This window comes from Equus quagga, chromosome 5, assembly GCF_021613505.1.
Source record: "Equus quagga isolate Etosha38 chromosome 5, UCLA_HA_Equagga_1.0, whole genome shotgun sequence".
Lineage (NCBI taxonomy): Eukaryota > Metazoa > Chordata > Mammalia > Perissodactyla > Equidae > Equus > Equus quagga.
Window position 1 is genome coordinate 17,223,341 of NC_060271.1, and position 15,524 is coordinate 17,238,864.

Here is a 15,524-nt window from a genome sequence, read left to right on the forward strand (position 1 = left end):
CTACAGCAAAGTTGGACAGATAGTACAACAAGCAGCCATCTACTCTTCACCTAGATTTACCACTCAACTTTTTGCAATATTTAGTTGATCTGTTTCTCTAAGTATATATACATATATTTGTATCTTTATAATTTTCATTTACTGAACCATTTGAGAGTTGACTAGAGATGAGAGACTTGATCCTTAAATACTTTTGTATGTATCTCCTCAGAACATGGAATGTAATACTATTATCACACTCAAGAAATTGAACATTAGTAAAACCTACCAGCTGATACATATAGTCCATATTCATATTTCCGCAATTGTCTCAATAATGTCCTTTATAGCTGTTTTTTCCCCTAATTCAAGATCCGGTGAAGGATCATCCACTGCGTTTAGTTGTCTGTCTCTTTAATTTCCTTTTATGTAGTGCAGTTTTCCAGACTTTTTTTTCTACCTTCCATGATATGATATTGGCACTTTGAAGAATCTAGGCCAGTTGTTTTGGTCCAGGTCAAGTGTTTACCAAATACTTAACTCTGTACCACACCCTGTGCTGGCCTCTGGGGAGACAGAGATGAAGCCACTCCATCCCTGCTCTTGCAGAGTCCCCAGCTGAGGGAGGGCGAGAGAGGTAAACATGTGCGTGGTAAGAGCATGGAACAGACGGGAGTGATGAGCAAGAAGCAAGGTGGAAGAAGAGATCAGGGAAGGATTCCTGGGGGAGGCAACATCAGATCAGAGTCCCTGCTTCAGAGCTACGTACGTATCTGGGTCAAATAAGCACCTTGTGAAGGTGAAGTGAGAGCGAGCTCCCTCTGACCCTCTAAAAACTGACAGTGTTAGACGGGAGATAGTATTAATTTAACTGGTCCCAGTGGCTTACATTTTAGCTATAATTGAAAGCCACCCAGCGTCAACCTCTGGGTCTGCTGTTTTGGGATTGCCCAGGCACCTCTCTGCTGGAAGAAGTGGTTCATTTGTCCCATGACAATGAGCTCCTTGTGCTTGTCTTTCTAGTTGCTCTTCAGGTCTTCTGGGCTAGTTATAAAGTCGTTCTGCCAAAATCCTGAAATTCACAGTGATTAAAGCCAAGTGAGAACTGTAAAATCTCTTAGAATCCCCCTCCATCCCCAAACGAGGTTTCCTCCTAGAACTCTCAGAGTTTTAACGTGATTCAAATGTTCGTAATTAGTTGAAATTGTATTGATTCCCTTATTCAGTCAGACAGTCCATCAGCCCCGTATTTACTGACTGCGCGATGCCAAGCTCTGATTTAGGCATGGAGAATTCCATTGTAAACTAGGAGTCAACAGAGCTTACAGCCTGGGAAAGAATGCAAACGAATAAGCAAACAGTTATTTCATGGTGATGAGTACTTTAATAGGACAAGTTCAGAATTCAAAAGTTCAAACCAGGTGTGTCAGGGAAGACTTTCCAGAAGAAATGATATCTAAGCTTGGACCTGAGAGAGTAGAATAATCAGGCAGAGATGCCACAGACCCAAAGAGATGGAGGAGAGGAGTGAGGAAGAATGTTCCTGTTGTCTAACTGGCGCGTGAGACTATGAGGACGTGGGGGAAGACAACCTGTTTCGGAGGAACTGAAGGTCCAGTACAGCTGAAATAAAAAGTAGAAGAGAGGAATGCGAGAGACAAGGCTGCAGCGGTAGGCAGAGGCCCAGTCATAAAAGATCTAACGACCCGTGTTACAGACTTTAAACTGTATCACTGAACAATGAGGATCCATTGACGTGTTTAAAGCCGGGAAAGTAACTTGATCAGATCTGTGTTTTAGAAAGCTCACTCAGGATACTCTGTGGGAGAATGGAGTGGAGTGGAGCAAGACAAGTAGGCAGAGAAACTAGTTACAGATTTTTGTAGAACTCTGCGAGTCTTCCTAGATTTGAGGGTTATCTTTTCCTTTGATGTCCAAATCTAAATAAAGTAAAATGAACCCCCATCCCACCTAACCCAGAGAAGGTTACGTTTTCGTGGTAGTTGCCCATACTTATAGCTCTGAACTCCCGCTTCTGGCTCAGCTCTTAGCCCTTCTTTCCCTGACGGCTCCTGTAGCTGATGGTCTCTCTGCAGTGCTTTGCCCCAAACATTTGATCCAGTTCCTCACCTCTCGTTTTTTTAAGGCAAAACTAACACGAGGCTGTTAAGTGTAATAGTCTTATACTGAAGTTTTGGGGGGAAAGAAGGTTAATTACTGCGAAGAACAGGAAGCAGTTTAACATTTTTGTTTTATCTAATGTTTATGGGCTGTCAGTAGGAAATATCTTCCTGGCCTCTTTCACCTTAGGCCTCAGCCTGCTGCCGTTGTCTGGGGCCCACTTTGGGCCCTTCCTCCTCTGATTTCTCTTTTCCCTCCATCCCATACCTCCTCCTTGTCAAGCTATCAGAGGCAACTCGAAATTAATTTATGGTGCAAAATGATTCCATTTCCTTCCATCTTACTTTTTCCCTCCTATAGAATGCCCAGACCTTGTTTTTCATACCAAAAGTACCATTAGTGTAGTTATCTAAATGGAAGAACCATTTAGCTCAGATCTAAACTTTTAGCAGCTCAAAGAACAGAGGCAAAAGCTGTGGATGGAGAGATTTGTTCCATCCGTTCTGTGTTCCCTTTTTCTACCTTCCTGTACATTAATCCAGTTCTGTTCTATTTCCTTTGTTGGCTTATTAGCTATAACTCTTTATTTTGTTATTTTAGTGATTGCTTTATTTCATATTATTCATTTTTTACGTACCACAATCTACCTTAAAATAGTAATCATATCCCTTTATGTATAGTACCAGAACCTTACAGCTGTATACCTTCACTCCCACCTTCTGGCCTTTATGCTGCTGTTATCGTACATTTCACTTTTACATATATTAGAAATCCCACTTTACATTATTATTTTACTTTAAAGAGGTAATTACCTTTTAAGGATTTTTTTAAAATAAGAAAAAAATTATTTTATATTTACCTTTTTATAGTTTCCATTTCTGGTACTCTTCATTCTTTTGTGTCAAGCCAGAGTTTCATGTCACTGTCTTCTCTCTGCCTGAAGGACTCCCTTTAACATTTCTTACTGTTATGGTCTACTGTAGTTGAGTTCTTTTGGCTTGTGTGTCTCTGGAAGGGTCTTTTTTTGCCTTTGCTTTTGTTGAGTTTAGAATTCCAGGTGGATTTTGTTGTTGTTCAGCTCTCTAGAGATGCCACTCCATTGTCATTTGTCTCTGATGAGAAGTCTGCTGTCATTCTGTGGTCTCTCATATGTGTCTTCTTTCTCTGGATACTTATAAAGTTTTCTATCTATGATTGGGTTTAAGAATTTGATTGTGCTATGCTTTGGAGAGATTTTCTTCATGCCTCTGGTGCTTGAGGTTCACTGAGCTCCTTGGATATGTGGGTTTATAGTTTTCATCGAATTTGGAAAAAATTCTGCCTTTCTTCATGTGTATTTTCTGTCACCTCTCCTTTGGGGACTCCAATTAGACATGTATTAATCCTCTTGAAGCTTTCTCACAGTTTCCTGATGCTTTTTTTTTTTTAAAGGTTTTATTTTTCCTTTTTCTCCCCAAACTCCCCCAGTACATAGTTGTGTATTTTCAGTTGTGGGTCCTTCTAGTTGTGGCATGTGGTTTGCCACCTCAGCATGGCTTGATGAGCGGTGCCATGTCCATGCCTAGGATCCAAACTGGCAAACCCTGGGCTGCCAAAGTGGAGTGCGCAAACTTAACCACTCAGCCACAGGGCCGGCCCTGACACAGTTTCCTGATGTCTTTTTTTTTTTGAGGAAGATTAGCCCTGAGCTAACATCTGCTGCCAATCCCTTTTTGCTGAGGAAGACTGGCCCTGAGCTAACATCTGTGCCCATCTTCCTCTACTTTATATGTGGAACACCTGCCACAGCACGGCTTTCTGAGCGGTGCCATGTCCGCACCCAGGATCCAAACCAGCAAACCCCAGGCCACCGAAGCAGAACGTGCGAACCCAACTGCTGTGCCACTGCACTGGCCCCTCCTGATGCTTTTTAGTTTTTCTTTTTAGCCTTGTTTCTGTTTTATTTTGGACAAATTCTATAGATGTATTTAAGTTAGTTAATCTTTTTGTCTGCAGAATCTAATCTACTCTTAATCCATCCTGTGTATTTTTTACCTCAGTCATTGTATTTTTATTTCTAGAAGTTCAGTATGGGTCTTTTTATACCTTCAGTGTCTCTGCTTAACTTGCTCAGTCTTTGCTTTAACTTCTTAAACATATGAAATATGGTTATAGTCACCTCCCCAGCGCTCTGGCCTGTGAACTTTAGCTGCTTGGCATGCCCAAACTCTCAGCTCCGTCTCCTCAGCCCTGGGAGATCCCCAGGCTCTGTCTGACCTCCCCCTTCTGCACTGTGGCCTGGGAGCTCTCCAGACAGTAAGCCGGGAGCGAGCCTAGGGCTCACCTCGCTTGTTTCCCCTCCTTCAGGAGCCACTGTTCTGCACTACCTGATGCCCAGTGGAAACTATTATTATATATATTTTGTCTTTTCTTTTAGTTGTTTCAAGCAGTAAGATATGTCTAGTCCCTGCTACTCCACCTTAGCTGGAGTGGAAATCCAAAATGCATCTTTTATCTGTGTCTGTCTTACCATCTCTGTTGCCTTCACCATCATCCTCGCTGTCCTGGCCTGTGAAAGTCTCTCTGGCCTATCTGGTCTCCTTACTGGCTCTCTTCCTCTCTGCTCCATTCTCTATTTAATAGCCCAAATACTCTTCTTAAAGCATAAATTAGATTATAGCACTTCCCCGCTTGAAACTCTTTAGTGGCATTCTAATGTGCTTACAGTAAAATCCAGATGTCTTACTTTGGTTTGCTGTGTCCTGCATGATCTGGCCCCTGCCTACCTCTCCAAACTCATCTCTTTTCTGTACATTTTAGCTGTACTGTTTTTCCCCCAATTTTCCTGAATATTCCAAACTGCCTTCTACCTTAAGCTCTTTCTGTATGCTACCAGGCAGCAGCCCCGATCATTGCACAGGGAACCTACAGCAGATTCTTTCCCATGATCAGGTTCTACCCAACCACTCAGTTTCTTAGCCTTTCCAGTAGAATTCTTTGCATGTAAGGGGTATCCTGGGTCCTGACCATATTCCTATCCTGTGCAGTTTTTCTTAGAGAGCGGATGTTTAGATAATGCTTTGGGTTCATTTAGGGCCTCTGGGGAACCCTAACATCAGGCACATTGTCTGACACACCTCCACTTGGACTCTTCTTCAGACCACAGCTTAAACATCAAGTTGTCAGGGAGCCCTCCCAGGGTCTCATCATCTAAAAAAGGTCCCCCTGTTATTTTCTGTCTGAATATCCTATTCCTTTCCTTAGTAACATTTATAATAGTTTCTAATTTTTTTATCAACTTGTATTTTGTTGTCCTCCATACTAAATTAAGTATTCCGTGAGGGGAGGGATAATCTCTCTCTCTTTCATCATTGTCCGCATCCATCACCCTAGCTGACCACAGTAAGTGTTTAATAGTATTTGTTGAATGAAAGGGTAGTAGAGGATGTGGGACATGTGGTCAAAGAGGGCTTTTTTTTTTTTAACATGAGACAGACTTTTAAGCATGTGCAAGAACTGTGCTAGTTTCTGGGTCCTATGTTGAGGTAAGAATTTTCTTAGAGCCACAGCTCTAGCTTCTTGGTCATTCACTTCACCCCATGAGCTGAAAGCATGGTTGTGAGCACAGAGTCCTTGAATCTCAAAAGTGTAAAGAGCTCTAGAGATGATCTAGTGTCTAGCCCAACAGACAAGAGTGGTCATCTGGCCTCTGCTAAAATACTGCTAATGACAGGTTGCTCACTGTCGCTTTTGGCAACGATTTTGTTTTTGGACACTTCTGATTGCTAAAATGCCTTCCTTTTTGAGCTGAAATCTGCCTTCTTATAACTCCTGCCCCATCTTCCTCTCTCTGCCTTCCAAAAGAACAAATCTGCCTCTAGCCCTCTTTCCTTCCCATGACTGCCCTTAGGGCATCTGTCTCCTGACTTTTCTCCAGACTATACATTCCCAGACTCTTTCTCCTTTGCTAGGATTTCTAGGCTTCTCTCAACCATTCTGGTCATCCTTCACTGGGAGCTCCAGTTTTTAAATCAGCTTTGCAATGGAATACTCAGAGGAGATCTGCTTCTCACTGATAATAAATGCGCAAGGGCAAGGTCCTTATCCGTCTCCCTCTGCATACCTCATACCTAGCATTGTGGCTAGCACACAGAGTGTTCAACAAATGTTTGTTGAGTGAATGAATGAGCTCCTTCTCATGATGATGGTTCTCATGTCTCCAGCATGTCAACAGCAAATTTAATTTACACTGACCCTATGAAGTTAAGGGTTTTCATCTGCATTTTATAGATGGACAAACTGAATCTCAGAAAAAGACAGTGATCATTGACTAATGATCATGCAGAAATAGACCTCACGTCTTCTACTCCCAGCTTCTGACCCCCGGGCCAGTGGTTTCAAAGCTTGTTTTGTTTAGCAGTAGAACTCCTTTTTTGCAAAGGTAAGATTATATGAAGAGCCCTACTCACTTGGCCTCCCTCTGGAGGCCCCCAGGGCTCTGTGGAGCACAGTCTGAAAGCAGTGCAGTCTTCTATCTGGCATTGTCCCCCTGACGGCAGCCAGGACCTCGTTGATGGTCCTTAAGCTGACTAGGACTCCCAGAGCCTGGAGCGTGAGGCTGCCCTTTTCCACTACATCTCAGCAGGAAAGATTTCTTGACCTTGCCTAGTCCGGGGGCCACCAGTCCAGCCTTTCAGACCCCTCAGCTCACAACGCAGATCTCAGTGGTCATTCTTAGCCCTGCTGCGAGGAAGAGGCACTTGCCGATTTGCATCAGCGTCTGGTGAGCATTGTCGTCATAATTACTCTCCACGTCAGTTAGCTCGTGTGTGTCAGGTGACACCATCCGAGTCTTTGCTGAGGAGATGAGGGCTGGGAAGGTGCGGGTACCCTGCTGATAAATGCAGAAGCTAGACTTCTTTTTCTTGGGCTATTGCAGAGAACTTAGGTTTGCCACTCTAACTCTGAATGAAGAACAGAATAACAACTCCCCACCTTTGTAAGGTCCATCCCATTCCAATTTCTCATTTGACATTCTCAGCATCACAGAGGGTGACTTTTCCCCATTTTACAAAAGAGGAAACTGGTGCTCAGAGAAGACAGACCCTGCCTGCCTGGGATCACATACCTAGGGAAAGGCGGGGGCCCAGGCGTAGAACCCAGGCCTCCTGTTTCCTGGGTTTGGGTTTGGATTCCTGTTCTTATCTCAAAGAGGACCACTGCTATAGTCATATCTCCTAAAAAAGTAGGAATCTGAATCCTCATCTGCAGAAAGTGGGTGGGATGTGGTTCAGCTATCCTGGAGTCCAGGGACTTCTCTCTTTAGAAGCATTTCTAGGGAAGGGCTTTACCAGTTAAACTCCCTAAGCAAAGGGTGAATAGCTGTCCCATGCTGGATTGGACTTTAAGCCCATGGTTACCAAGCAATTTTAGGTGAGTAGTGAGTAGTAGTCCTAAAATCCTAAACAATCTTGCCATGGAGGTCTCTTTCTTTTTTTTTTTTGGTGAGGAAGATTGTCCATGAGCTAACATCTGTGCCAGTCTTCCTCTATTTTATATGTGGGATGCCACCACAGCGTGGCTTGGTGAGCAGTGTGTAGGTCCGTGCCTGGGATCCAAATCCACGAACCCCGGGCTGCTGAAGCGGAGCATGCAAACTGAACCACTACGCCACCGGGCCAGCCCTGCCACGGAGATCTTATTGTGTGCCAGACAATGTGCTTGAATTTAGCGTACATCAGAGGCCCTACATGAATCCCAAGCATTATCTAAACACCCAATATCTAAGAAAAAGCACAAAAGACAGATACGGTCCAGTACTGAAGATATCCCATGCAAGCAGAGAATGCTGTGGCCAGGGCTGAGAAACTGACTTGGTGTGGGTAGAACCCAGTCGTGAGAGGGAGTCTGCTCCCGGGTCCGTAACACAGTGATTAGGGGCTGCTACCTGGTTTGGGCCTTGGCCTGGCTGTAGACATGTCAGAATGAGATTCCCTTTACAGAGGCTTTCATAGCTATTCTCTTTTGATATTCATAAGCCCCTTGGAAGAAAGGTGCTTCCCATGTTATAGATGAGGAGACTGAGGTTCTGAGGGAAGCACCTTGCCTGCTGAGTGGCAGAGCCAAATTCAACCCAGTTTCTGGTCTCCATGCCCACATTCTCACCACTCTACAAACCCAGCTTCCTTGGAATGTTTCTACAGGACGAGGCAGTTATGAAAGGAGAGAGGGAACGTAGGAGCAGATCCTTTGCAGACAGGCCTTTAGCCAGGCATCAAGAAGCATTTCTGGGATGTCCTGCTTGCTGAGCAGAGGGTCACCTTCTAAAGTGCACTCATCTAAGTGTATCTCTTCTCCAGCACCTCTGTTTCCTGATCTAGCATCTTGTGTGTAAGTCAGCCTCTTCCTAGAAGAGCTGTTTTATTTTTTTTCCCAAAGAGTTTATTTTTTCTTTTTCTCCCCAAAGCCCCCTGATACATAGTTGTATATTTTTAGTTGTGGGTCCTTCTAGTTGTGGCATGTGGGATGCTGCCTCAGCACGGCTTGATGAGTGGTGCCATGTCTGTGCCCAGGATTCCAACCAGTAAAACCCTGGGCCCCGGAAGCAGAGCGTGTGGGCTTAACCACTCGGCCATAGGGCCGGCTCCAGAATAGTTCTGTTTCTTAAGATTCTCCCTATCCAGAAAAAGCATAAGACATCCAGACCAGAAGAAACCTCAAAGACCCTCTAGTCTAAGAGGAAGAGTCTCCAAGGAGATCCAAGCCCAGAGAGTGGCATAGGGCTTGACTAAGACCACCTAGTAAGAGCCAGAGCCATGACTGGTACACAGGCCTTGGGGCACCCAGCCCAGGGCTTTCTGTTTTGCTGCCTCTTGCTCCACGCAAACAGGTACCTGGGAACCAGTGCCCTGGCATCCTTCCAAACTAGTCCCTGCTCTCACTCTGGTTTTACTGTTTTCCAGGTGAAACCTTTGTCCTGGGGAATAGTCTGGCCCGGTCCTTGGAGCCACACTCAGACTCAATGGACTCCGCCTTGAATCCCACCAACCTTGTCAGCACCTCCCAAAATCTTCGAACCCCTGGGTACCGGACTCTGCTTCCATCCTGTGGCCTCCCACTGAGCACGGCCTCAGCTGTGCACAGGCTGTGCTCCAGGGGTAAGCTTACCAGAGGTCCAGCACTTCCGTCCTCCCTCACTCTTCCCTTCCTTCCTGAGCTCTGGGAAGCCAGAAAGGACTTAGCTCTGTTGCCCCCTGTCTGGTGGTGGGACTGGGATCTGGGCTTATCATTGTGCCTGGCTAGACACCTGGGAGACAAGTGAAGCTCTGGGATTGGCTTAAGAATGACGGAAACTAAGAGCCAAAGACCTAGAGCCAAAGAGACAGGGAAGGATTCATTCTTTCTTCCATTAGCCATTTATTTGAACACCATCTGTATTTGGTGTGGGGATGCAAAAATCCATCACTTCTTGTCCTCAAGGAGCTCACACAGTCTTGTGGGAAGAGAAACAAGATAATTGTAAACCACATCTTGAGTGCGGTTACAGAGATATGCTTTGGGTAGTATGAAAACTGCAAGAAGGCCCACCTAACCCAAGCTTGGTGTCCAGGGGAAGCATCCTTGAGAAGATGACTCTGTCTGAGACTTTAAAGGGTGACTGTATGAGTGGCCATATCAGGGGCCGTGAGGGAGGGCGAGCTTTCCCGGAAGAGAATACACCATGAACGAGGGCAAAAGGATAAGAACTAGCACAGAGTGTACCAGGAGCTACATGCAGTTTGGTATTGCCGAAACATAAAATGTAATACTGGAACTTCAAAGAGAAGGGCCTGGAAAGGTCAGGGGTTATGTCATAGAAGACCTTAAATGTCATATTAAAGAATTTGGAGTTGATCTTATAGGCAATGCAAAGCTATTGAAGGCTTTTAATTAGAGGCAAAACCTAAACAGGTTTGTGTTTTCAAGAGATCGTTGACTGCTGCATGGAGGATGGATCTGACGAAGGACAAGATGAGAGAGACCACTTAGGGGGTTACCAGAAGGGACCAGACCAGGAGTGACACAGGCCTGGATTAGGGCAGTGGTAGAAGATTTGAAGAAAAGAAAATAAATTTGAGAATTATTCATAAGGTAAATTTAGTCAGATTGAAGGTTGTGAAGAATGAGGGAGTGGGAATGGCTCCCAGGTCTCTAGATGGGGTAGCTACCAGATAGCGGCTCCGTTCACCGAGAGAGGGAACCGACCGTAGAAGAGAAAGAAGGGTAGGGAGCCCGTGGGTCATCCAGGTGATATCCAGCAGGCAGTGGCTCTGCAGGTCTGATTCTCAGGAAAGAGGACTGAGCTGAAGTTAAATATTTGGAAGTCATCAGCATACAGATGGTAGTTGAAGTTGTGGGATGAATGGCACCCACTTTCCAGGAGTACGTGCAGCATGGAAAGGACAGACGACTGAAGACTGGAGTCCTGGGGACCAGCAGTGTCAGGAGCTGGGAGCAGGAAGAGGATCCCGCCAGGGAAACAAAGGAATAGTCAAATGTGAGCGAAAACAGAAGAATTTGATATTGTGGTGACCGGGGGTACGGTGTTTTAAGGAGAGCAACACAACAAAGGTTCGGTAAAATGAGAACTGGAACGGCATCTGTTGGATGTGGCGATGAGTGGGTAATTGGTGCATTTAGCAGAAGCAGCTTCGTTGGTGGTGGAGGGTGGTGAGGGCAGAGTACAGTGGGTGGGGTTATCAAGGAGAGTTTGATGAGAAAAGGAAAGATGGTGACCTTTAAAAGAAGGTCTTCTAGAATGGGAGCACATTGAGCATGTTTATCAGCAGACAACTTGAGCCATCCAAAAAGAAGAAATTAAGAACATGGTGGGGCCGGCCCTGTGGCGCAGTGGTTAAGTGTGCACATTCCACTTCGGCGGCCCGGGGTTCACCGGTTCAGATCCCAGGTGTGGACATGGCACCACTTGACAACCCATGCTGTGGCAGGCCCTCCACATATAAAGTAGAGGAAGATGGGCATGGATGTTAGCTCAGGGCCAGTCTTCCTCAGCAAAAAGAGGAGGATTGGCAGCAGATGTTAGCTCAGGGCTAATCTTCCTCAAAAAAAAAAAAAAAATATATATATATATATATATATATAGGAAAAAGGAAAGTAAGACCTTTAGGGTAGTGGGAAAGATTAGGGATCAAGGGCATAGACAAATGGATCAGTCTTCAGCCAGAAGGAGGCACATCTTGCTCTCTGAGACTGCAGGGGAAATTGATTGTGGCCGTAAGTGAATGGAGAGAGGGCTGAGGATGATCTAAAAGCAGCGATCAGGAGAGAGAAGGATGCCATCTCCGTACCCCCCAGTGGCCTCCCCAGCCCAGGGTGTGTGGGTGTGGAAGAACAAGAAGACTCCATTAGCAAGGCCTGCAATGGGGAGACGTGACCTCGGGAAAGAGGGATTTCAGGAAGCCTGAGACGGGGAAGGAGTCTGGGATGCTCCCCAAGGCAGCAGAATGGAGGACGAGGAGCTCTGCAGAGAGGTGGGGCTGGAGTGATTTCCTGCCTTGAGGCTGGGGTGAGTCCTCTCGCCTCTCAGGTCTTCGTGTTCGATGACCTGGTCTTTTCACAGGAGTGTTAAAAGGATCCAGGGAAATGGGATCGTTTGGGAAACTAAATCATTCCCCAGGGAGGAGGGAATCCCTGTTACTGGTGTCTTCCCCAAGGCCCTGTTTCTGTTAGGAGTGCTTCTTGATGGGCTGCCTCGCGTGGCACTGGCCTCAGATGTCACTGTTGTTTCCCTGGCATTTCTACTCTTCCTCTGGAATATATTTTGAGTCTGTCAGCCAGGCCATGGTCTAAGTCCCTGTTGACCCTGAAGAACCTCACAAGGCTATGAAAGGGTTCTATCTGGTTGCCCTAGAATTGTTTCTCTCAGAGAATTTAGACGCCAAGTCTGTCCCCTCTTATTTCACGAATGCAAGATGATTAGGCATCAGTTTGTTGGTCCGACCTCACGTGGATGCGCCTCGCCTGCCTTAGTCGTTCTCCGACTGAAACTCTGCCCTCCTTGAAGAATAATCACCAGCTGTACCCGCTGGGTACAGACTGCCTGCAGAGCTGGGGATAGGAGAAGACAGAGACAGGGCACCAGCTTGTCTTCTTCCTAGCTGTGTGCTCTTGGGCAAGTCACTTCGCTTCTCTGGAATCTCTAAACTGAACGTGGTGATGCTTCCTTCCAGGGCTGTTTTAAGGGTCAAAAAAGCTGACGATACTTGGGGTTCTTTAAAATGTTCATGTATCAGACTGTTCACCACTATCACCTGTGCATGCCACAGTCATTTCTTCCCCAGGCTATTTTAGTGTCCTTCTTAACTGGTCTCCTTTGCTTCTGTCCTCGCCCTGTAAAGTTGATTATCAACACAGACTGTGAGAGTGATCCTTTTAGTTGTAAGGTGGTTCTTGTCACCCGTCTGCTCAAAACTGACCTACATCACTCAGAAAAGCCAGTCGTTTTTCAGTGACATGCAGGGTCCTCTATTATCTGCACCCCTCTCCCCCGCCCCATCACAAGCACGCATATATACCTCTCAGACGTTACTTCCTCCCGCTTTCTCCTCGTTCACTCTACTCTGGCACATCAGCCTCCCTGCCCAACCTGAAACATGCCAGGCACTCTTCTGCCTCAAGATCTTTGCTCAGATGTCGCCATTTCAGAGACGTCTCTCCAGACCACCATATAACTTAGCAACTTCCTGCTACCTGCCCTCAGGGAGTATATATTCTAGCAGTAAACTGACAGACAAACACATACATATATAATAGTATTATACTATTCTATACACTATAATAGTATATATACTATTATATATGTATGTGTGTTTATATAATATCATTATATATGTGTGTGTGAGAGAGAGAGAGATTCTCAGCTTCCCTGGGTATAGGAATTAGCTAAGATGGTCCAAGAAAGGTACGTTCACGTGTATGTCTTCTCTCTGCTCTCCGTAATCTTTGCACTTGGTTTCTCTCTTAGCGTCACAGTGGGCTTTCAGGGCAGGGAGAAGTGGCTGGCTCCCAGAGCCCTCCACAACTTCCTGTCTACTACCGCCTCTCAGATGCCACTGGAATTTCTATGACGCTCAGCACCCCTGCTCATTCCAGCACACTTCTTCCCTGGTCTAGTCAATACAGGCTTGAGAGAGAATAGACTGGAGTGTCCTCCCCAGGGAGCAGGGACTGGGCCAAGTGAAGTGTGCCTCGACTTTTAGACCTGGGACCCAACCCAAAATGGAGGAGGATGGGAGGAGACTTTTAGCCTTTGCCGGAGATAGTTGAAGAGTAGATCCCTTCTACTTTTGCAGGTATGTTTCAGCTCTGCCACTTAGTTGTGTGACTGACATCTCCTGGGTGGTGAGGATACAGACTTGAGCAAGGCAAGATCCTTGCCTCAAGACAGACATAGTCTGGTGGAGGAGACAGAAAAACACGCAAGTAACTATTATATATGGTCATTCATTCATTTAACAAACAGGTTTGAACATCTACTGTGGCAGACCAGGCACTATGTTTATGTCTTAGGGGCTGTAAAAGGAAAACATTCTCTCCCTGTGTGTCTCCCTACTCTCCATGCTCTGCTCAACACTGCTTCACCTCTGACACCAGACGTGTGGATTCTCCACGCACTGAGCAGTTTTGCAACACCAGCTGGGCGTCCTACAGTTGAATTCAATTCTGACATTTTCTACTTGGAAATGGCATCAGATCCCACAAGTCTGCACCCCCCACTTCAGATGCCAGTTAGAAGTCCAGGTTGTAGGGCCGGCCCTGTGGCCAAGTGGATGAGTTTGTGTGCTCCGCTTCAGCGGCCCAGGGTTTTGCCGGTTCGGATCCTGGGCACAGACATGGCACCGCTCATCAGGCCACGCTGAGGCGGTGTCCCGCCTAGCTCAATCAGGACTCACAACTAGAATATACAACTATGTACTGGGGAGCTTTGGGGAGAAGAAGATTGACAACAGATGTTAGCTCAGTGCCAATCTTTAAAAAAAAAAAAAAGGTGAGTTGCTGGTTGAGACCCTCAGACATTTATTAAAAAAAAAAGTCCAAGTTGTAAGCTGTGCTTCTGAGTGACCAACTATGAATTGGAGGTTCCCACAATCCCCTGCTGGGGTTCAGTTGATTTGCTAGAGTGTCTCACAGAACTCAGGAAAACTGTTTACTTACTAGATTACTGTTTTTTTATAAAAGGATACAACTCAAGAACAGCCAGATGGAAGAGATGCACAGGGCAAGGGATGTGGAGCTTCCATGCCCTCTTCGAGCATACCACTCTCCCAGCACCTCTGTGTTCACCAACCCAGAAGCTCTACGAACATTTCCCTTTTGTTTTTTGTTTTTTTAAGATTTTATTTTTCTCCCAAAGCGCCCCAGTACATAGTTGTGTAGTTTTAGCTGTGGGTCCTTCTAGTTGTGGCATGTGGGACGCCACCTCAGCATGGCTTGATGAACGGTGCCATGTCCACGCCCAGGATTTGAACCAGCAAAACCCTTGGCCGCCAAGGCAGAGAGCGAGAACTTAACCATTCAGCCACGGGGCCAGCTCCCCCTTTTGGGTTTTTATGGAGGCTTCATTCCGTAGGCATGATTGATTAGATCATTGGCCATTGGTCGCTGAACTCCATCTCCAGCCCCTCTCCCTTCCATGGAGGCTGCGGGGTGGGACAGAAAGTTCCAACCCTCTCACCACCTGGTTGGTTCCTCTGGCAACCAGCCCCCATCCTTAGGGCCTTTCCAAAAGTCACCTCATTAACATACTCAGATGTGACTGAAAGGGGCTGGTTATGAGTAACAAAAGGCACCTTGATTTCTCTCACCACTTAGGAAATTCCAAGGACTTTAGGAGTTGTGTGCCAGAAGTGGGGGTGAAAACCAAGTATATGTTTCTTATTATAAATCACAGTATCACAAGGATACAGCAGGGAACAAAAGAGGAGAAGACAGGTAATAAACATAAATGCATTAAATTATTTTGGATGGTGATATGAGCTGGGGAAAAAAACTGGAGGACGCAGTTGGATTGAGAGTGATTGTGTGGGGGAATTGAGTACTTTGACTAGGAGATCGGGGAAGGCCTCTTTGAGGAATTGATATTTGAGATGAGCCCCAAATGTTGAGAAGGAATCAGGTATGCAAAGATCTGGAAAAAGGACATTCCTGACAGGAAATTGCGAGTTAAAAAATAAAAGCGTAGCCTGTTCGAGAAGCAGAAGGAAAGCTAGTGTGTTTGGAGCTTGATGAGTGAATAAAAGGCGGAGGGGATGAGGTCAGAGATAGAAAGGGCCAGATGATGGAGTACCTTCTAGACCATAGTAAGGGGTTCAGGTGTCATTTCATGTGCAACTGGAGGCCATTGCATTGAGTTTTTAGGGGGGATTGACATGATCCAATTAGTTTTT

At 45.8% G+C, this 15,524-nt stretch overlaps 1 protein-coding gene across 18 annotated transcripts in view; it reads left to right on the top strand.

Annotated features, from left to right (window-relative positions):
* Positions 1–15,524, top strand: part of SCMH1 (Scm polycomb group protein homolog 1) — a 185,894-nt gene that overhangs the window by 166,113 nt on the left and 4,257 nt on the right. For 15 of the 18 annotated variants that reach the window (XM_046662997.1, XM_046662979.1, XM_046662982.1 and 12 more), the window contains 2 exons: positions 9,042–9,236; positions 10,499–10,615. In XM_046662997.1, the coding sequence (XP_046518953.1) occupies positions 9,042–9,236; positions 10,499–10,615 (312 nt within the window). The remainder of the gene's footprint in view (positions 1–9,041; positions 9,237–10,498; positions 10,616–15,524) is intronic. The other 3 variants (XM_046662990.1, XM_046662996.1, XM_046662992.1) reach the window with 1 other exon arrangement.